Here is a 22969-nt window from a genome sequence, read left to right on the forward strand (position 1 = left end):
CCCATTTCTCAATCATCTCACTACAGACTAGAGTCCTGAAATTACTTCTACCAGAAATGGTCAGCTTCTCCTCCAGATGGTCCAACACAGCACTGAGCCATTAGTCATGTGTCTACTGACAATTTGAAATGTGGTAAGTCTGACCAAATAATTGATTTTACTTATATTTATCTAATTAAATTAGTTGGATTTGTTTGTTTTGTTTTGTTAGTTTTTGAGGACAATTCAGCGGGACAGTGTGGCAGAGTTAAAGCTGAGCATGTGGCCGTCCGTCTGAGGCCCTCAATCTTCAGGCTGCCTACCACTGAGAATGGGCACTGTGTCTTGGATCTTATAGAGAATTCTGAGAACTGATGCATGGAATATCCAGTCATGCCCTGCCCTTTCCAAGGCCTCTTCCCACAGGCTGGAATGCAGATGTATGCTCATCAATTAGATGAATACAGTTCCCTATTGGTGACGGATATACAACAGACAAGGAGCCTGGGTCTCCTGCACAGAGGGAGCTACCGTGTCAGCCCTGAGTACTTACACTCAGTTATTCTGTATAAACTGCATTCTAAATAGTCAGTTCTTTGGTGCACACCCTACGGCCACTCACTTACCCAATCTAATCACTACACCTTCCATCCCACTCTTCTCTAGACCTACACTATCCATCCTCATGTCCTTCAGAAAGCATACCATAATTTACAGTTATAGGTTGTCCTTTTTGTCTATTGCCTGTCTCTCTCAGTGGATGTCAGGAGAGCCCAGGTCATACCTATGTTGTTCATAACTCCATCTCTAGGTCCACCACAACCCTAAAAGATGGCAAGGAAACATTAGCTTCATACTAGACACGGGGCTCTTCTACTTCCCAGGGTGACATTTATAACTTTATACCACATGGTTTCTATTAGTCAAGTCTACATGGAACAGCTTGCCTCAACACAGTTCTTTAACCCAGTAATTTTAGAACTTTTATATTAATTTCACATTAGTTCCTAAAATCTTCAGTAGCTGGGGAACATTAACAATTAAGAGCATATGCTATGGAAAAAGCTTCAAGGTGTTAGGGGGACTACGCAGCGGAGGATCTGTTACTGTGCTTGGTTCTCTCTGAAAGTGAATGGAAGGTTTGGGTTTGGGTTTTTTTCTTTTCTTTTTTCTTTCTTCTTCTTTTTTTTTTCATCAAAACCTTCAGTAAGGCTTTAAGAAGTAGAACTTTTGAGAGCAGAACCCTCACTAAGGGACTGATGCCTCCACAGAAGTGGGCAACTCAGCTCAGATCTAGGCTTACGTTTAAGACCTTGCCTTCGCTTTGTCTTGCATGTTCATTTGTCCACGTGTGTTACTATGCAAGACAACCCAGACACTAGGATTCTTCTCTACAACTACGAACCAAAAATAAAATACAATGAACATTTGTTGTTTACAACTTTACCCTATCTCTGACAGACGCTGTTTGTCAGAGGAAATGGGTTGAGGTGTCCTCCTGAAACAGCCCAGTCTCTGAGGTCACAGACCCCAAAACAACAGTGCCATCACACAGCAGTAATAGATGAACCTCTATTATTAACCCACCTTGTTCATCCCACACCTCTTACTTTACGTCAATGTAAGAAAGGGAAAAGAATGTTTGCTCTTCTGTGACAGGCTTAACATTCCCAATGAACAACATCCATTACCTGTGGGGGCCTTGGTTTTGGCCTTCTTACTCTCCCGGGCTCCTTTCTGAGCCCACACTTGGACAGTGTACTCCACACCTGGCCTCAGGCCTGTGAGGACGGTGCTGGTCTTCTCCTTCCTCACTGGAATCTCCCTGGTCTCTCCATCAGCAGAGGTGTAGCGCACCATGTACCTGTCAATATCAGCCTGCACTGGGTCCCAGGAGATAGTGGCTGTATTTTCTGTCACTTGATTGGTCACCAGATTTTTGGGACTGTCAATGTCTGCAAGGAAGAATCTTAATCAGTATGTGCTATTGGGTCAGCAAGAAGGCTCAGTAAAGATGTTTGCACAAGTGTGGCAACCTGACTGTGATCCCTGAAACAGTAGGAGAGAACTAACTCTAGAAAAGTATCCTCTGATCTCCACACATGTACCGTGTCCTGTGTGTGCCTATGTGTATACACACACACACACACACACACACACACACACACGTGCACACATGCACATAAATGATGATGGTGACGATGGTGGTGATGATGTTGATGATGATGATGGCAACAACAAGAAATCAATATGCACCATTGTCCCAGGGTGCAGAAACTGCTAGCTCTGGTGACTGGTGTGAGTTTTCATTGTCTGTCATTTTCTATCTCATACATTCTATTTTAGTGGAGGTTTGTTCCTTTGCTGTTTGCTTCTTATTTCTCATCATTCGTGCACATCTCGTCCCAGGAATGCTTCCCTATCCATGAGGAGACCCCAACCAACCAGAATCAGAAAACCTAGAGTATGACTTCTACTAAAAGTACAAAAAAAAACCTAATTTCTCATTCATTTAGTAAGGACTATCAAGCCTTTGCTCTTTATGCGAGGCATACGACAGGCAACATATAGAGATTCCAGATGGAGACCTTGGTTTTGCAAACAAGTTTGTGTCCATTAGGATGATAGTAAATCTCTCTCATAGGACTTATCATTTATGGTGACAACATTATAATTAAAATATGACTTGGATGTAGAAAAGCCAAACTTTCCTTGTGATAGCAGATATAAAATCTAGAATCTTAAAGTAAAATTTAATTATTTTTTCATTTTATTGTCTTATTCATGAAAACAATATCACTAGCAAGAGATCCAAGCACTTGGAAGAGAAATTGCACACACAATCAGCTGAGCAGTTTGGAGACTGTTTAGAGAGAACATAGCCCAGTGGTTCTCAACCTGCGGGTTTAATTCTTCCACAGGAGACACCTAAAACCATTGGGAAAGCAGATATTTATATTATAATTCATAACAGTAGCAAAATTATAGCTATGAAGTAGCAACAAAAATAATGTTATGGTTGGAGATTACCACAACACGAGGAACTGTATTAAAGGGTTGCAGCATTAGGAAGGTTGAGGACCACTGGTCTAGTACGTAAGGAAACCATTTGGAAGGAGTAAGGGATGGAGTGTGAAGCTGATCATGTGAGAAGTAAAGCTGTTCTTCCAAAAACCATCAATACCCATCTGTGTCACCGGAAAAAATTAAAACTTAACTTCCTCTAAACTTGTCCTGGCAGCCATCATACTGCTAACCCACGCTGTTCATTACCTGTGTGACCTTCGGTGTTGGCTTTCTTGCTCTCCCGGGCTCCTTTCTGGGCCCACACTTCAACTTTGTACTCTACACCTGGCCTCAGGCCTCTCAGGACAGTGCTCCTCTCTTCCTTCCCAATCAGGAATTCTTTGGATTCTCCATCAGCAGAGGTGTAGCGCACCACATACCTGTCGATGTCAGCCTGTACTGGGTCCCAGGAGACACTGAGAGTGGTCTCTGTCACCTGGTCAATCACCAGGTTTTTGGGACTATCAATATCTGAAAGGAAAAGCAGTGGTCAATAAACACTAACTAGAGTAGACACAAAGACTGAGGCCATTGTGCTTGGGCTGAGTTTCCTGAGCTTAGAGTTTCCCATTCCATATGTCTATTGTCAGTATGTGGTCTCATAGAGACCATTGTTGATCTCTTGGATCCTCAAAGAGGAAGGTCAGGACAATGGGATGGCCATCACGGTCAGATTTAGAGGGGCTATGTTCTACTCAAACCCCAGAAGAACAGCTGAAGGACAGAAAATACCTTAGGTTATAGTTAGTAGACCAAGAATCATTCCCAGTTCTGCAATTCACCAGCTATGAACTTGGACAGCTCAGCTGCTCTGAGTGTGCCTCAGTTTCCTTTTGCATAAATGTGACCCTTAGACTAGGCTATAAGATAAGTGAATATTTCATGTATACTTCATGAATCAAATCTCACCTTCATCAGTTCTATATATGTCTTGGTGAAATCAAAGATTTCACTGGTTTGAGGATTTTTAATTGTAAAACAGGGGTGCTATGAACTCAGCAAATTCCACTGAGGAAAGGAAGAACGTCCTTTTTCCCTCCTAATGGGTATATAAAGTAGTGTAAACACTACAGAAATATACTGGCATATATAATACACTGAAAAATGAAAGACTGAATAAGAGAGCAATCCAGAAGTTGTACTCCCAGGCATATACGTCCTGGAAGTAAACTAGCACACAAATGCTATGGCACAATTTCACAAGTGACAAATGGAGAAACAAATTGTCACATGGTCATACAATGAAACATTCACTAATGATAAAACTTAGAATGGATTCATGCTACAATGTGAAAGATCCTGAGGAATAGTGTTTCGTGAGAAAAGTAAATCACTAAAGGCCACATAAAATATGACATATATCTATAACAAATCAGAAAGGTTGCTTTGTAGAGTGGACAGAACTTGATGCAGAAACTGTCAACCGGTCACAGTTCAGAGAATAAATGTCAGTGGAAGACTCAGTCACAAATGTGACATCTATCACACACACACACACACACACACACACACACACACCCTGGCTTTGGGACCATTGACAAAGAAAAGACTGTAAGATCCAGAGTTGGAGAAAACCTGCACAAAATACAGGGTCTTGTGGACACTGTAACCATGAACTCCCAGCAGCATGAATGGGAGAGGAATTCAGGGAACCTGCCCCCCCCCCACAAGCTGGGGAGCTATTGGCAACTGATGGGTTCTGAAAAAGGGTCTTTAGGAGTGTGGTAGGTCAACCACAGATGGCCCCATGCCCATGAGTATATGGGTAGTATAAAGTGGACTCCGTGGGTTATAAAGAAGAAGGAAGAAACAACAACCCAATCTTGGGAGGAGGTGGAGAGAGTGGGGAATGATCACAATACATTGTGTGCATTATGAAATTCTCAAGAATAGATGAAAATATTCTTTTATTTTAAAAGATCCATCCAGAGCAGAAACATCTATAGAGACAGACAGCACTTGTCACTTAGGGCTGCAGGGGATGGGGGTGGGAAGCTGCTAGTGATGGATAGGAGGCTCCTCTTGCTGGTGATGTCACCAAGTCAGTGGCAGTTATTGTGCAATTCTGGGACTATGTCAAGAAAATACTAAATCCCCTGAACTGGACTCATCAAGACAGTGAATTGTAGTGTGAAAAGGCATCTTGGGAAGGCTGTTCTTGATGAAGAGGAAACACAGATGGAAAAGCTTTAGAATTATCAGCTGTTCTTAGATATAATTAGTCACAGGATCTTTAAAGGAGAAAACACAGTACTCAAGAGGGTTTCTTTTCTAAGAAACCAATGTCCTTCTCTGTCCCAAAGAGAGCACAGCAGAAGCCATTTGTTTCAATAAAGTATTTGGCTCATAGATCACAGCATATGTTTTTTCTTTTCAAGAGGATCCTTTTGAGACTGACCACAAAGGAAACACACATCTTGATAAACAGTGGGTGGATGTGTCAATCGCCATTAACCTTGAAGAGAAGAAAAAGAAGAGAATATGGGCTCCTTACTTTGTACTAACGTGTTAAATAGCATGGAGGGATGGTGTGGGTGTTATGACAAAAGTGTACCACTCTGGTCTTCTACAATCATTAGTTTCTTCCAGGATCAGAGAAGGAAGAGCAAGTATCCTCCCTAAGGCTTACAATGAAATATGTCACATCCTCAGGCTATGATGTTCATACCTGTGGGAGCCTTGGTGTTGGCCTTCCGGCTGTCCTGGGCCCCCTTCTGGGCCCACACATCCACCTTGTACTCCATGCCTGGCCTCAAGCCCCTCAGGACTGTGTTGCGCTTATCCTTTGGCACAGGGACCTCCTTGGTCTCTCCATCAGGAGAGGTGTAGCGTACCATGTACCTATCGATGTCAGCCTCCACTGGGTCCCAGGAGACACTAAGAGTGGTCTCTGTCACCTGGTCAGTCACCAGGTTTTTGGGGCCATCAATATCTAAAAGAGAAAGAGCTGATCAATAAATACTAGTAACAGGCACCAGAAAATGGGACCATTTGGCCTGAGCTGGGAGAGTTTCCAGTCCTTAAGGTTTCCCCAGATTGTGTGTGCATCTTCAGTGCTTCATGGACAGAGATCTTGTCTCCACAGCCAAACTCAGAGCCTCAGAGAGGCAGCACAGGACAGTAGAATGAACACTGTATCCAAAGGGACTGTGTTCTACCTTAAGAGGCAGAGCTGAGAGGCAGGGAGCTTCTTGGGTTCCACTCAGCAGACCAAAAATCTTATTCAAACCCTGCCATCAGTCTGGGTAAGTGGGTAATAACCTGACTAATTTTCTCATTTGTACATATGGGCCTAGGCAAATACATTATGAGATACATCAGTATTGTGTGAGTACTTGTGAAATGAAACCCACAAGGTATCAGCCGTGTGACTTATAGAAACTGCTCACTTCACAGAACTGAGGGATTCTAAGACTTGAAATTAAGGTGTTGACTGTGTCCTGCTCTTACCAATTTAGCTAATACTTCTAAGGACTAAGTGAATGTACAAAATAATCATTTGTTGCTAGTCAGCATGTAGAATCCTATCTCAACTTGTGCCTAATAAATTAAAGCTAGAATTGCCAAATGATCCTGTAATTCCACTCTTAGTTATATAACTAAGAAAAGTGTTGGCATATGTATGCAAAAACTTGTACACAGAAGAATGGGAATATAGAGAAGTACTGGCCTAGCATGGATCCAGTTTCTAGGTTTGATCCCCAGCATCACACACACACACACACACACACACACACACACACACACATATATATATATATATTACATATATATACATACATATATGTGTATATGTACACATGTCCTTATAACATTATTTATCACAGACTTTTAAAAGAATAAGTTAAAATAATCCAAATGTCAAACAAGTAGCAAACTGAAAATCAAATGTGCTCACATGTACTATGAAATGCTAATTTACATACTGATACATGTTATAATACAAAGAAACCTAAATGAATAAGATCTCTCCAGAGGCCATATAGATGATAAATTCATTATAAACAATGTCCAGAACAGAGAACTGTAGAGCCAGACAGCCATTGTTAGTAGCATTGGAGGTAGTGAGAAGGGAGACTGACTGGCACTGGCTGTGAGTCTGAGCTTGATTCTTTACAGAGGTGAGAATAGACTATAGTAGTAGTTACAGAACTCTGTGCGTAGTCTAAATTAATCAAATCATACATATTAAAGGATGAATTTCAATATGTAAATATCTGCTAATACCGTTGCTCTCACAAAATGTGCAAACAGACATGAGAAGGCCTTACAATTATCAAATGTTATATGAAATAACAATGTACAATTCCCAGAACAAAACACAACACTCAGGAGAGGATTTATCACTAAAAACATAACATTCTTTGCTTGCTCCAAAGTGATCACAGCGAAAGCCATTTTCCTAAAGTACTTACCTCACAGACCCTAACATACATCTCCTTTCTATTTCTTCACTAAGAGAAATATTTTGAGATTAAACACAAAGGGAAAACACAATTGGAAAAACACTGGGCAGAAGTCACCTGTCACTGTTGCTCAGTTCCAACATGAGATCAAACCCAGGGCTCGTTCATGCTGTCCAAGCATTTATTACTGAGTTATATCCACAGTTCATCACAAACCTCTATGAGGCTGAAGTGTAAGGCTGAGCATGAGATCCTTATTAAAAGCCATGTGTCAGAGGCACTTAGAGATGGTGCAAGCTGTACAAAATGATCTGCCACCTTGATTCTCTCGAAATCATTGAGCATCATAGCAGTGAAAGAAACCCAAACATGACTTCCCATAGGTGTAAGATGATAACTGTTACCTTCTCAAGGAACAATGTCAATTACCTGTTGGGGCCTTGGTGCTGGTCTTCCTGCTCTCCCGTGTCCCCTTCTGGGCCCACACGTCGACCTGATACTCCACACCTGGTCTCATGCCTGTCAGGACGGTGCTTGTTTGGTCCTTCCCAATGAGAAATTCCCTGGTCTCGCCATCGACAGAGGTGTAGCGCACCACGTACCTGTCTATGTCAGCCTCTACTGGGTCCCAGGACACGGTGGCAGTGCTCTCTGTCACCTGCTCAGTCACCAGGTTTTTGGGGCTGTCAATATCTAAAAGGAAAAGCTTGATCAATAACCACGAGTAAACTGAGTGTGGTGTCTCATGTCCATAGTCCCGGTACTCAGAAGGCTGATGAATCATAAGATCGTGAATTTGAGATCAGTATAGGCTGCCGCAAAAGACTGTCTGTCTAAACCAGTGATTGTCAACCTGTGGGTCACAATCCCTTCGGGGATTGAACAACCTCTCACAGGAGTTGTCTAAGAACATTGGAAAGCACAGATATCTACATTACAATTCATAACAGGAGCAAAATTAATGTTGTAAAGTAGCACCAAGAATAATTTTAAAGTTGTGGGGATCACCACAACATGAGTAACTATATTAAAAGGTTGCTGCATTAGGAAGGTTGAGAACCACTGGTCTACACACACGCGCGTGCGCATGCACACACACACACACACCACGTGCACACACCAGACATCATTACTCATTAAGTCTGGGCTGAGCACTCATTCCTGTCCTTACAGTTTCTCCTATCTCCTATACTGGTGTTGATTCATGGACAGAGATCTTATCTCAACTAGACTCTTGGAACCTCAAGGAAGTAGCCTAGGACAGTAAAAACATTCCCAGTCCAGTGGCCTTGGAGACTTCAACTTCTAACTAAACCTCCATCTCCTCACCTGTAAAAGTAGATTTTAGATACATGTACAGTAAGATATTGCAGTATTCCATGAGTATTTAATGAGTCAGGCACTGATTCCTACTTTATGGGAATTATAGATATCATGTACTGCACTAGACTGAGGATTCTCACCTATGAATGGAAGCATGGACTTCTGCTTTACCAACAAAACAAATTCTCCTCAGGGCCAAGTAAATGAAAAAATGTGCCCTTACTTTTGCTTGTGGGTATGTAAAAGGGCACAGCCACTTTGGAGATTAGTTTGGCAGGAACTCAAAATTAAATACATAGGATTAACAATTTATTTCTAATACATCCACCTAAGAGAAATGAATGCCCCAGCATTATTATTCATGATGGGAACAAGCCAAATAGCCACCAAGAAAATTAGTAAACAAATATATATATATATATATATATATATATATATATATATATCCATACAAAAATATTAATGTTAATAAAAATAAATGTCAATATATTATAACATAGATGAACCTGAAAATTATGTTTTGTAGAAATAGTAAATCACAAGATGCCACATACTGTGTTACTCTATGTGTTACAACTGTCCAGAACAGAGAAATCTAGAACAGACGGCTATTGCTACTGACAGAAAGGGAAAGAGGACATGCAACAAATGGTAATGCATGTCATGTTCCTTATTGTGATGACAATATTCTAAATAGTGTTAATTGCTGGGCAACGTTGTCAATATGTGATACTAAGTGCTGAACTGTATATGTTAAAGATTGAATTTTATATATACACACATCTTCATAAGGCTGTTCCTTGTAAATGAAACAGAAACAGGAAAGCCTTGAAATTACCAACTGTTGTAATGTGTGTTATATATGTCCTACAACTCTAGGACTGTCAAAGTGGAACACACAGTATTCAAAAGAGAACCTACTCACTAACAGGACAATAATTTTTCCCGTTCCAAGGTAAGCCCAGCAAATGCCACTTTCCTAAAGCACTTAGCTTCTAGATCCTAAAGCATATGCTTCTTTATGTCATTTTATCTTCAAGATGAAATAATTCAGTGTTTGACAGTGATGGAAATACACAATTCAAAAAACAGTGTGTTGATGTAAACAATCACTAACCTTTGTAAGACCAAAGTATGAGTCCATATTTCTGGATTAAATGTAAAGGTCATGTGGGGGTGGTGTCAGTATTATGACAAAAGTGTGCCACTCTGGTCTTCTACAATCATTAGTTTCTTCCAGGATCAGAGAAGGAAGAGCAAGTATCCTCCCTAAGGCTTACAATGAAATATGTCACATCCTCAGGCTGTGATGTTCATACCTGTGGGAGCCTTGGTGTTGGCCTTCCGGCTGTCCTGGGCCCCCTTCTGGGCCCACACATCCACCTTGTACTCCACGCCTGGCCTCAAGCCCCTCAGGATTGAGTTGCGCTTATCCTTTGGCACAGGGACCTCCTTGGTCTCTCCATCAGGAGAGGTGTAGCGTACCATGTACCTATCGATGTCAGCCTCCACTGGGTCCCAGGAGACACTAAGAGTGGTCTCTGTCACCTGGTCAGTCACCAGGTTTTTGGGGCCATCAATATCTAAAAGAGAAAGAGCTGAACAATAAATACTAGTAACAGGCACCAGAAAATGAGACCATTTGGCCTGAGCTGGGAGAGTTTCCAGTCCTTAAGGTTTCCCCAGATTGTGTGTGCATCTTCAGTGCTTCATGGACAGAGACCTTGTCTCCACAACCAAACTCAGAGCCTCAGAGAGGCAGCACAGGACAGTAGAATGAACACTGCATCCAAAGGGACTGTGTTCTACCTTAAGAGGCAGAGCTGAGGGCCAGGGAGCTGCTTGGGTTCCACTCAGCAGACCAAGAATTTCATCTCAGCTCTGCTGTCATCCAACTGTTATTAGCCAGCTTCAGGCAACTCAGCTGCCTGTCTGTAAGTTCTGCTTCCTCACCTCTAAAGTTGTATATAGACTCTTCTATAGACTTTGAGGTACTAATATTCAACATGTATGTCTGTTTTCATCAGTTAATAGCTTTGTTTTAATACTTGGACAAGTTGCTTTACTGTGTTCTGCATTTGTAAACTTGAAAATTTTTAGGGGTGTGTGTGTGTGTGTGTGTGTGTGTGTGTGTGTGGTGAGCTCTGTCAACTAAGATAAAAACAATGTTTATAGCTTTAGGACCACAGAATATTCATTCTGAGATTCAAAATTTAATAAAAGGCATTCCAGCCCTTGGGGAGATATTAATTTATATCTTGTAGAGGTGTTACATCATAGTGTTACATCCTATGAGTTAATAACATGCTAGGACTCTCCTTAGCACCAAGTAGATGTACAAACTATTAACTATCATTACTATGATGAAGTCAATTCATCGATACTTTATAAATCCAAGAAATTATTGTTCTCCATGCCACATAACAGAAAATAATTGAAAATATATTTTATCAACAAACTAGTAATAAACTATTTTTTAAGAAGTTCATTGCAAAAGCCATTTTCCTAAAATAATTTTTTCAAAGGTTTTATTTCATATGTTGCTTTAGGCTATGACCTCAAGAAAACTGGTATCTAACTTCCCACCTAGAAGCCCACAGGTAAGGAGGAATCGATATTTCTAGGATCCTTGGCTGATCAAATATGTCCAGATTATTAAGGAAGTTGGAGAAGTCAGTGTGTTAGGACTCAGAAAATGGAATTATTTGAAAAAACTTTGAGTACCTTGGGTGAGGTCTAAACTTTAATCTGTTTCCCTGGGATCCCTGATAGAGCTTATTGTGTTTGCTATGGAACAAATGATCTTAGCAGGGTTGATTGGTGATGCCTGAGACACTCTGATTGCTACAGCTCAGCAGAGGAGAGGGAGACACGGGGGCGTGCTAAGCAATCTCCAACACAAAAGGAAGATCCCTGCAACAAAGGATTGTCCTGACCAAATGTCTTCAGTGCTAAGGTTGAGAATCCCTTTCTAAAGCATGGGGAACACATCAGCATGTGTTTGACATGTGACTAAAATTCTTCATTGGTGAGAAAACGGCAGGCTGCTCTCACAAAGAGCAAGAGAGGCTTCAGTGCTACACACAGACAAAAGAATGGATGTGTGGCTCCCATGAACTAAGCATCTGTTGAAACTGGTGCTTGGGGTTGCGTCGAGAGCTGTCCTGGAGGACTAGCTAGAGGGGTGCCATGATGCCATCAGAGCAGTTTTGGATCCTCAGCTAGCCAACCTTGGTCAACCAGCCACTAGAGGAAGGGTGCTAGGGGATAAGAAGGAAGGAGTGCTAATGGGTCAGGATGGAAAAAAGGATAGTTAGCCATCTGAAAGAACAGGACCTAACGTTCAAGGAGGAAAGCATAAGAAGAGTTGAGCCATACCACTTCCCTCAGCAAGCAGTTAGCATGCAAACAGCTAGCTGCAAATGAAGGATGGACCCATACATGGAAATGGACATTTTCATTACTAAAAAAATCAACACCAAGGGGACTAGACACCGGCTTGTTTGTAGATAACAAAACACCGCAATTATTTCTGCCTAAAGCATTCACCCGAAGGGCAGAAGCAAGAACAAACTTCTTTGGAAGGGTCTAAACAAGTGCGGAATTTTTAAAAAGACAAAGTTGTTTGTGGGTCACCACCGATAAGGCTGGCTCTCTCAGCCTGACAGTTACTTGTGCTTCTCTCATATTTGCTTCTTGCCAAAGTGAGACGTTCGGTTTTAATAACAAATAAGCTTCACAGGCAAAAGAAGAGGCAAGCGGGGGAGGCTATGAGCAGTGTCAGTCTTTAAAGACCACAATTTGGGGACTACAGGATGAGGCGTGCATTGTAAGAAAGGCGGTACACAATTCTCTGAAGTGCATCATCACTTCTAATCAACAAAATCATGCTGTCTGCCAAAGTCAGAGAGGGGGGAATCAACTTAGCCATCCCATGCACTTAGAAACAACATAGTGCAATGCATGTTCCATCACCTGTGGGAGCCTTGGTGTTGGCCTTCCTGCTCTCCTGGGTCCCCTTCTGGGCCCATACATGGACCTTATACTCCATGCCTGGCCTCAGGCCAGTCAGGACAGTACTGCTCTTCTCCTTAGGCACTGGAACTTCTCTGGTCTCTCCATCAGCAGAGGTGTAGCTCACCATATATCTGTCAATGTTGGCCTGAACAGGGTCCCAGGAGACACTGAGAGTGTTCTCTGTCACCTGGTCAGTCACCAAGTTTTTCGGGCTGTCAATGTCTGAAAGGTAAATGTTTGAAAAGTCTAAGCTTTAACAGTGGAAGCCACACCACCACCACCCTTATCTTGCTTTTTATCTTCCAGAACATTCAGCACAAGGCCAAGTCTCTGCTGGGAGTCAAGGGACAAAGCAGTTTCTGAGTCTCAATTTTGAAGTCAGGCTAGCTATACACTTAACATCTTTTCTTGACTTTCGGCTCCCTAAAATGTAGAAGGAACAATATCTTCACAGTAACATATGGTACATCGAGACAACCAATTAAACACCTGCCACACTGTCAGGGTACCTAATTTATCATTTTATCAAGGGCTGCTTCCTCGGTGAGCACTCTGAGGGTATCGTCACAAGTATTTCCAGAACCAGACCCTCTACACACAACCACTGAGTCTGCTAAAAGCATCAACACTGTGCGATTGTATTTCTCTCAGAGACCTGAGGCTGACTAGGTTAGGCTGGCTGGCCAGTGAGCCCCAGGGATCCACCTGTGTGCCTCCCCAGAGCTGGAATCACAAGTGTTCACTCCCACATACAGCTTTTGCTAAGGATCAGACTTAGATTGTACGGCAAGCACTCCACCGGCTGAGCTACGTCGCACGCATCTTAACATTCTAGTTGTAGTCTCTGGTTTCAGATCCCAACCTGTGGTACCGTGCACACTCAAATTCATACTTTCATACTCCATTCTAACCATGCATCTCTCTCTCTCTCTGCTTACCTGTGGGAGCCTTGGTGTTGGCCTTCTTGCTCTCTCGATCGCCTTTCTCCGCCCACACGTAAACTTGGTACTCCACACCTGGACTCAGGCCGGTGAGGACAGTGCTCCTCTGGTCCTTTCTCACTGGAACCTGCTTTGTCTCACCATCCACGGAAGTGTAGCTTACCACATACCTGTCGATATCAGCCTCTACTGGGTCCCATGAGACAGACAGAGTGTTCTCTGTCACCCGGTCAGTCACCAGGTTTTCTGGGCTGTCAATTTCTTTAAGGAAGATACAAAGGAAGAGGGTAAGCTTTATTACTTTCTAGTTCCTAAAAGGCCAAAGGCATGGCCAGAATAATGACTCAGTTAACTCCACAGACAGCTATATGCCAGGGATTGAAAGATCTTAAGGCTTTAAGTAGACAAGTGTTAGGTATTCTAAGAATAAACTGCCAGTATGCCTGGAAGGAAGAGTTCAGACCATGCCAATGTATGGATCAATTCTATAAACTTTTCTTTCTTTAAAGAAATGGCTTTCATAAGCCATTTATATGTAATTTACCATAAATTACATAGCACTCTCTTGCAGTTCCCTTACCCCTTGTATCTGAAAGTGAGTATATTTCAATAATCTTTTCCCCCATCCCCCGCTCTGCTATGTTCTTTGAAATGAAAAATGTCCTGGAAGTAGGAGCTGTCAGTGCTTTTCTATTGTGTGTCCAGGGAATGGGGTGAGCTTTAAACTGGTGGTACTGAGGTGTAGACTCATGAGAAGGAGCCTAGTAGAATCTGAGTACGAATAGGCCAGAGCCTGGCCTCTGGTTGTCATGGTTCCTCACTTAGGACAAACAGCATAACTTACGTTTCTGTCTCTGCCCCTCTACAAAGAAGGAAGGAGCTGTCCTTCCTCATAGATGAACTACTGCATGGTGCATGCTTGTAAGGCTTGCTATTAAGAATGGCATATAAGGTATGGGATATCCCTTTTTCCTCAAAATGTAAGGCCTTAGAGTCAAACAAAACTCTATTATACAACAATATTATACAAACAAAAAGGCATTCCTAGATACGATGTCTTTATCACCCTGCTCTAAGAGTCAGCTCCTCGAGAGTGTTCCCAGAAAGAAAGAGCATCTCAGCCTGCACACCACAACTGGCCAGGCCTAGCAGTGACCTCAGTAAAGCAAGTAGCCCCATGAGACAACTGGCCTTAAGGAGCATTGAGATGGGACTATACTTTGTCTGCCATGGAAGAATAAAAGGTCTAACTCCTGGGACATTTTAATGTCCCAGCCCCATCCTTGTTGTTGTACCACTTCACAGACATGCCTACCATAAAGGACACTTGAAATTATCAATTGCCCAACCTCATACCTGAGGCCTTTGCACGTGTGACTTCCCTATTAGCTCCCACCCATCCTTCCAGGCTCTCTTCAAGGATCCCTTCTTAAACACTTTCTGCCTCAAATTGGTTTTGGTCAGTGTTTTATCACAGCAACAGAAAGCAAACTGGGACACTCGACATGCATCAGTCGCTTTATATGAGTCAACCCACTGGGCTGGACAGTTTCCTGTCAACTCGACATAAGCTAACGTTATCTAAGAGGAGGGAACATCAATTAAGAAAATGCCTACGTAAGACTGGGCTGTAGGCAAGCCTGTAGGGCATTTCTTAGTTAGTTACTATTGGAGGAGGACCCAGATCACTGTGGGTAGTGCCACCCTGGCCTGGTGGTTCTGGATTCTATAAGAAAGCGGGCTGAACAAGCCATGAGAAGCCAGCCAGTAAGCAGCACTTCTCTGTGTCCACTGCATCAACTCCTGCCTCCAGGATCCTACCCTGCTTGAGTTCCTGCTCTGACTTCCTTTGATGATGAACTGTGATGTGGAAGTATAAATTGAATAAACCTTTTCCTCCCAAATTTGATTTTGACCATGCTGTTTCATCTCAGCAAAAGTAACCCTAACTAAAACACTTATGCAACCTTCCCCATATTCCTATAACCAGACACTCCTGAGCCATTTTATAAGCCAGACACTGACCCACCACCACTCAGCTAATAAATGGCAACACTGAAGTTAAATTTTTAAATGGCCAAGGGTCTAAAACTGTATTCCTAATTACTACGCATGCTTCTCTGAAGTTCTCTGTATTCAGTGATTGTGTAAACACAATCAGCGGATCCTTTCCCTCTGAGTTCTTATTAAGTGCTGTGAAAGAGCAGGCGGATACCAATTAGACTGTTGTGAATTCAGAGATGACCAATAGAGTGTTCAAATACAAAGATTAGCCATGCTCTGTCCCAGTATGCCTCAGAACATCTGAAGGCCTGAGCTGAGCAGAACAAGCAGATGCAGTTGGAGATCCTTGTGTTTCTAAACATTTAAGAGAAGTATCAGTTCGTTTGGCAAATGATGATGTGGGATGCAAACCATTTGTATAGTCTGAAAGAGAGCTCCTGATGCATGCATGCAAACTACTTCTATCACCACTATAATCTGAGATAAGCATTCAAATTTATAGTTGGTCCAATGTCTTCAGTTTTCATTTAAAAGTAAAAAAAAAAAAAATTACATTTTACTCTACTCCAAGACAGATGTATATGGAATTCCATCCCAAATAAATATGACTAGTTCTATAAAATAATCTTATAGCTCAGTCTAAGGTTAAATATAAAATAAATCATAAATGTGACATTTGAAATTTGCTTTGGGATAAAAATCTCAGCATTGAGCAGGGAAAATAGATGCAAAGTTCCACCCTTAACCGAGGAGTTAACTGCAACTCACATCTGCTGGGAAGTAGGAAATCTATTTCCCGTGGGGTGTCACTAGGTATAACAGTCATACTCATACTCCAAGTAGCCCCTATGCCCAAGGATAAAAGCCAACACAAACAAACTCCATCGTTTTTGTGAGCTTTGTATTATATTTTTTAGTTTGTTTTGGCTTTTGATGTTTTGAGTTTTTTGTCTTGTTTTATTACTTTGTGGAGGCTTTTAGGAGAGAGAGAGAGAGAGAGAGAGAGAGAGAGAGAGAGAGAGAGACAATGGAGTTGAGTGAACAGGGAGGTGAAGTGGTATGGGTCTGAGATTAGTTGGAAAGGGAAAACAATATCATCCAATAAAATCAAAATATATTGTATACAAATTTTTAAAAATAATAAAGGTCTTTTAAAATTGCTTTTGTAAATATTCTCCAACCCCACCAATAAAAGAGTCGATGCCAAGTGGCAATGATCTTCACCTTCAAAGGCAACTTCCTCCTCACCCTGAGGAAACCTACCTACCTCCCATTCTCCCGTTACCTGTGAGGGCCTTGGTGTCTGCTTTCTTGCTTCCTTGGTTGCCCCTCTCAGCCCATACAAAGACTTTGTAGGCCTCTCCTGGCTTCAGGCCCGTGAGAACGGTGCTGCTCTGGTCCTTGGGCACTGCCTTCTCCTTGGTCTCCCCTTCAGGGGAGATATAGCGCACCACATACTTGTCTATGTCAGCCCTCACTGGATCCCAGGAAACAGATGCTGTGTCTTCCGTCACCTGGTTTGTGACCACATTGGTCGGTCCATCGATTTCTTCATACATAAGAAATAAAATTTAGAGAAACCAGTCACCTGGTAAAATCCACAATCACTTTAAAGTCTAGGTCAGTGGTCTTTCCACAATGCAAAGGGGTCTCTCCTTCAACCATAACAGGTGAATATCAAGCCTCTGCTTAACCTGAAACTGAGAATAGGTCCCTGGTAGATTTTTAAAAGATCTGTTCTAGTTTCAGATCACTGACTACATTAGAGGAAACTCCGTTAGGTGCAGCTGATAAACAGACTAATCAATGCTATCACTGACAGTCGTTTCTGTGAAATATCACTCCTTTAACGTGTCTACCTAAGTACAGGTGGGATGCTCTACATCATTTCCAGGAGACCACTCAGCAACTATTCAAGAACAGTTATCCCTTCTCTTCTCAATTTCCCCGGAATCAAAACAACTGACCTCTTTGTCTATTTATTCCTTTCAAATTAAAGTTTCTTGACAGGGCATTTATCATCAATCTATACAATGTTTCTTTCTTTTTTCTTTCCCAAAATAAATGTGCCAAAAATTTAACTTATTTACCCCACAACAATGTATGTGGCCAGGAATATGATGGCATTCAGTAATTATCAATAAATAAAACAGCCAGGAGTCTTTGTTGAGGTCATTGGTGTTCAGAACAATTTGCCAATGGTATCCTGGACACATACATGCTTCTCAAAAACACACCCTGTACCTGTGGTCTCAGGAAGCCCCTTACCAAATTCTGCCAACACTAAGTCCCTGCCAAGTACAACCAGCAGAGATTCTACTTCAGGAAGTGTAAAATAAGCCCAAGCATCTCTTAGCTTCCTTCAGGGACTTTTGTTTGCTTATTTGGTTGGTTGGTTGGTTGGTTGGTTGGTTGGTTGGTTGGTTGATTAGTTAGTTGGTTTTGTTTTATGCTTGGGGAGTTAAGAGAGTTCTTTAGAAACAGAATCTTACTATATAGCCCAGCCTGGCTTGAACTCACAATCCTTGTATCTCAGCTTTCTGAATGCTGGGATTAAAAGGAGTAAGAAGAGGAGAAGAAGAAAGAGAGGAGAAGCTAGGTGAAGAAAGAGAGAAAGAGGGGGGAGACAGGGAGGCAGAGGTTCAAGTATCTCCCCCAGTCAAAGATAGATGTTATATCTAGGTTGGACAGTGGGTTACACCTCTGATTGAACAATTCCAAACTTATAAAGCCTATGATTAACATTATTTTTAAAAAATGTATAAATGCAAAAAGGAAAAGGGGGCATGGGATAGGGGTTTCGTAAAGGGGGGTTGGGGGGGGAATGGGGAAAGGGGATGCCATCTGAAGTGTAAATAAAATATCTAATAAAAAAAGAAAAAAAAAAAGAAAGAAACAAGTATCACCATATATACACATACCTCCCTGCCTGTGGTGGGACATGCCTGTAACTCCTGCACTTAGAAGCAGAAGGAACATGAGTGCAAGATAAACCTGGACTATGCATCAAGTTCAACACAAAACTGAACCACTGAGTAAAACCTTACCTAAAAAATATAGTAATTTAGTAAACACATAAACAAAACTTTTTTTTTTTTTTTTTTTTTTTGGTTTTTCGAGACAGAGTTTCTCTGTGTAGCCCGGCTGTCCTGGAACTCACTCTGTAGACCAGGCTGGCCTCAAACTCAGAAATCTGCCTGCCTCTGCATCCCAAGTGCTGGGATTAAAAGCGTGCGCCAATAAAGAAAACTTTTAAGTGATTCCAATATACATCAAAGAATGAGGACTTCCACGTTAAGTCCAATTATCTCCATTCTATGCATGTTTAATAATGCCCTTAGCCAACATTTATACTTATTAGTTTTTACCTTCTTAAAGTTCCGTCTATAATTTAATCTTTTGTCTAATATGCCCACTTTTCTGTCCATTTTTCTGTCACTGGAGAATTTTATAAGCAAGCCATCAATACACATTCATCAAGGTCACTGATAAAGATGTCAAACAGAACAATGGTAAGACATGACCCTAGAATGTCCTCTGTATATGGATATACATCTTTTTAACTGAAAAAGCCACAGAACAACTTCTTGGTCTAAGGCAGCTAAATTCTTCTCCTCCCTGTGCCCAATCTATTCCTGGTCTCTCAACCAAGGATTTTTCAGAGAGAAGTTACAATTTCACATAGTCCCATTTTTCAACCTTAGCTACAGTGCACCTTTACCAAACATAAGGGCAGTGTTTTATTTTCAAGGAAAGATGAAATGTGTTCCATTACCAGAGGCAGTTCATATTTCATTTAGTAAGTCTACTGCCATTTACTAAGCATACACCAAGGGTCATGGTGCTTTCCTTTCATTAGTTACCAAATCTCATGGTAAAAACATAAGGCATTCACCAGGTCCCTCAGAAGTTAGGAAACTAATAAAGTCTTCCCCTCTTAAAGCATAAGTATATGCTAGGCCCAGATCCATAATAATAAATATTAGCGACTGTCACTCCACTAACAATCTTTGTCTATTTGCAGCTGTTGGAGTGCTAGGCATATCTCACAGGCAAAGGGAGCTCCATGGAATGAGAGAGGGGGGATCTGGATGCAGAATCCTGCAGAACCCCAATGCCAACTTCAGGAGGCTCTAAGAGATTGTTCAGAAGTTATGCACACAACAGAGAGGATTTCCTCTTACCCCTTTCTCCAGTGTCTCTGTGCTTGCTAGGGAGACACCACCCCCCAAAGCTATATAGCTCAGTCTGGGCAACAGTGATGAAAGGTGACCCACCCACATCTACAAAGTTCAGCATCCTAGCAGTGCCTCTTACTCTGGCACCTTGCCCCAGTCAGTACTTAGCCTGTAGCATCTGGCCTCTCTGCATAGGCCAGTGAATGGGTAGGGTCAGAACTGTCTATGTGCACTGAGAGAACCAACCTGGCTAGCCCTGGAACTTGTGTTCCCTTAGCATCAGCCTCAGAACGCTGAAGAGGTTACCTGAACGCTGAGTCGTTACCAAGGAAAACCCTAAGCAAACCCTCTAGAATCATTTGCCTTTCGTTTAAAAAACATTAACTTCATAAGTCACATAATCTAGCTAAAGACACTGTAGTTTTCCATTGGCTTTGCTGTAGAAAACATCCAGTGCGTTGCTGTAATGCTAACAGCTGCCTAGGTGGCTTTGCAAGGACTTGCGGAACACTTTGCTGGCAACACTGACTCTCTGCTCTTCTGTGCACATGTCTGATGGGTGACTGAAATAGGTTGGAGCGTCTTGCTATATCTGCCTTCATTCTGTGTTTGTCTTCTTTTTTGCTTTAACCTTTGAGTCAGATTCTACTCTGCTCTGCATGTAGACATGTTGATCAGTTGAGAGATGCTTTGCCTAAAGTTATAATGCAGGATTAACTTGACCTAGACCTTGCTAAGTCTCTTTTTCTCCTTCAGGATTTAAAAACAACAAAACAACAACAACAACAAAAAGACCTATCAGATGATGCCACGTCAAAACATGAAACAATGAAAAGAGGAGGCATCTGGATTTCTGAAAGAGCTCCACTTGTTCAGAGAAAAGACAGTAGCACCTCTTTTCTTGGTTGGGGGGGGGGGTTCTCTCTCCCTCATCGGTCTGGTCCTATGTATGTAACTCCTCACCTCCCTAGCCTCCTGAGTGATTTTCAAGTAAAAATTCCTATTTCCTCATCCTTCAGTCACTGAATAAAGCCTTTCTTTCATTGTAGTACCCATCTTCCCAACATTGGATTTTCTTCAGGGTGAGCTTCCAGACCTGAGTTAGGGAACAGTAGAGCCCAAAGCCTAAATAAATAAATAAATAAATAAATAAATAAATAAATCTTGGTTATGAACACCAGGAAAAAAATCAATCTAGATCTATATCTAGAATAGGTCTAGATCTAGAAGTTTAACCACAGAAGTCCATCTAGAGACAGAACCAGCCTAGAACTCAGTGATTTCTGCCTCCTTCCCCAACCCCTTTTCTCTCAACTCATTAGCAGCGTAGACTAGAAGGGGGTAATCCTCACAGAGCTGTGATCCCTGATCATTCACAGGGCGGAACAAAGATAGCAGCCAGATACTGACATCTGAAAATAAGAAGTAGACCCCATGGACGGACCCCACACACACAAAATTGCATGAAGCCAGCACTGCCAGACCAAAACCTCCCTGTCTGCCAGAAGGGGATGTGGGGAACATTGAGTCGTTTTTCCATGCAACAAAATCTTCCAGTAGCTGCCATGGTGGGCCAAATCCTAGATGAACTACAGCTGTAGCCTCATATACAAAACAGGATCTTCTCCAACCTGGTCCCAGAGTCCTCCTTCAGCTACTACTTCCCGCTTGCTGCACACTGGCCTCTATTGGCCTTGTCCTTTTGTGATATGAGTTCAATAAAGGGATGACTGGAGAGGAGGAGGGAGGAAAATGGTAATTTGTTGACAACTGTGGGTGAAACTAATAGTAAGATCTCTCCCTCATCTTGAATGCCACATAGAAACTTTGACTTAAATATAGTCACTGACAAGAGCCACCACACCCTGTCTCCTTGAAAGCTTTCAGAAGTATTAAAACTAACTAATTCAGAACAACAAACACTGCTCTCTTACTCCAAAGTATTCCCAACTCTGCATAAGCCCAAAGCAGGACAGGAAGACAGAAAAACTTCTGGGCATGGGAGAAGGGAAAGGCGCAGTCACCACACACCCCTGTTGTAAGGATTGCCTGCAGGGAGACAATATCGCTTTTCCTGAGAGAGATATGAAACTGGAGAACTGAAGAGTTCAAACAACAAATGAACCATGTTTAAGGACAAAATGTTAATGGCCTTTGAGTTCAACCATATCCTATTGTTCATTATCTGTAAACCTGAGGGTTTAAAAAAAAAAAAAAAAACTCTCAAAAGAGTTGTGAACAGAGTTTACAACCCAAAGGTCGTGATTTTGTTTTGAGCTAAGGTACGGCAATACTTTCTTGGACCTTTTTGACTTAAACTTTTCTTCTCAGCTTTCCCTTAACTCATCTATAAACCTGTAGAATACACTCATAGAACAGCTTATCATCTCATTGAGAGATAAGACAGTTCTTGAATTAAAAAGCAAGTATACTAGAACATTTTGATTCAATGTTTTAATGTTAGATTTTTAGATTTAAAAACAGATCATGTTCTTTGACCAATCTAACCTCAAATTCCTTTGTAGATACAGTTAAATACTTATTATTCTCTGTCTCTTGAGAAGCCTATACCTATCCCTTTAGTACGTTCTATCCTTTCCCTAATAAAGCTTAGTTTGCTCCATTGTTTTGTCCTCAATTTTTTTTTCTTCAGGATAATTCAAAGTCCTGGTTGTAGCAGAAGGAGCAGAGGTTCTTGGGAGAATGCCTCAAGCTGCATAACTATCAGTGTGGAATTTGATCTCCTGTTTGTTGCCTGTGATAATCCAATCTCTCTTACCTACTGTCAGTGTAGACTCAGTGTTAAGCACATATGTGTTACTTCCCAGAATTTTATAAATGTATTCTTGGCTCTCTATGTTCCACCCACACACTTTTGATTGCTATTTAGCCATGTTGCTAATAGTCAAAGGAACTTGTCCAAGAACCTGGTCAGGGTTTTGTTTTGTTTCTGTCTAGCAGCTGTAACAGCTCAATAAACTCTTTTATTTGGAGACCCTTCAGTTTTAAGAGTTTTGTTTTAACAAGTGCCACTGGTTGACTTGTTAAATGGAAA

General features: G+C 41.8%; 1 protein-coding gene across 3 annotated transcripts in view; it reads right to left on the bottom strand.

Moving 5' to 3' along the window:
* The window catches only part of Tnn (tenascin N), a 66896-nt gene that overhangs the window by 26206 nt on the left and 17721 nt on the right, over window positions 1–22969 (bottom strand). The window contains exons 7-14 of one of the 3 annotated variants that reach the window (XM_034513320.2): window positions 17022–17285; window positions 13730–13993; window positions 12750–13013; window positions 10094–10357; window positions 7881–8144; window positions 5714–5977; window positions 3253–3516; window positions 1671–1934 (exon numbers count right to left, since the gene is read on the bottom strand). In XM_034513320.2, coding sequence (XP_034369211.1) covers window positions 1671–1934; window positions 3253–3516; window positions 5714–5977; window positions 7881–8144; window positions 10094–10357; window positions 12750–13013; window positions 13730–13993; window positions 17022–17285 — 2112 coding nt within the window. The remainder of the gene's footprint in view (window positions 1–1670; window positions 1935–3252; window positions 3517–5713; window positions 5978–7880; window positions 8145–10093; window positions 10358–12749; window positions 13014–13729; window positions 13994–17021; window positions 17286–22969) is intronic. The other 2 variants (XM_076941453.1, XM_076941452.1) reach the window with 2 other exon arrangements.

This window comes from Arvicanthis niloticus, chromosome 10, assembly GCF_011762505.2.
Source record: "Arvicanthis niloticus isolate mArvNil1 chromosome 10, mArvNil1.pat.X, whole genome shotgun sequence".
Classification (NCBI taxonomy): Eukaryota; Metazoa; Chordata; class Mammalia; order Rodentia; family Muridae; genus Arvicanthis; species Arvicanthis niloticus.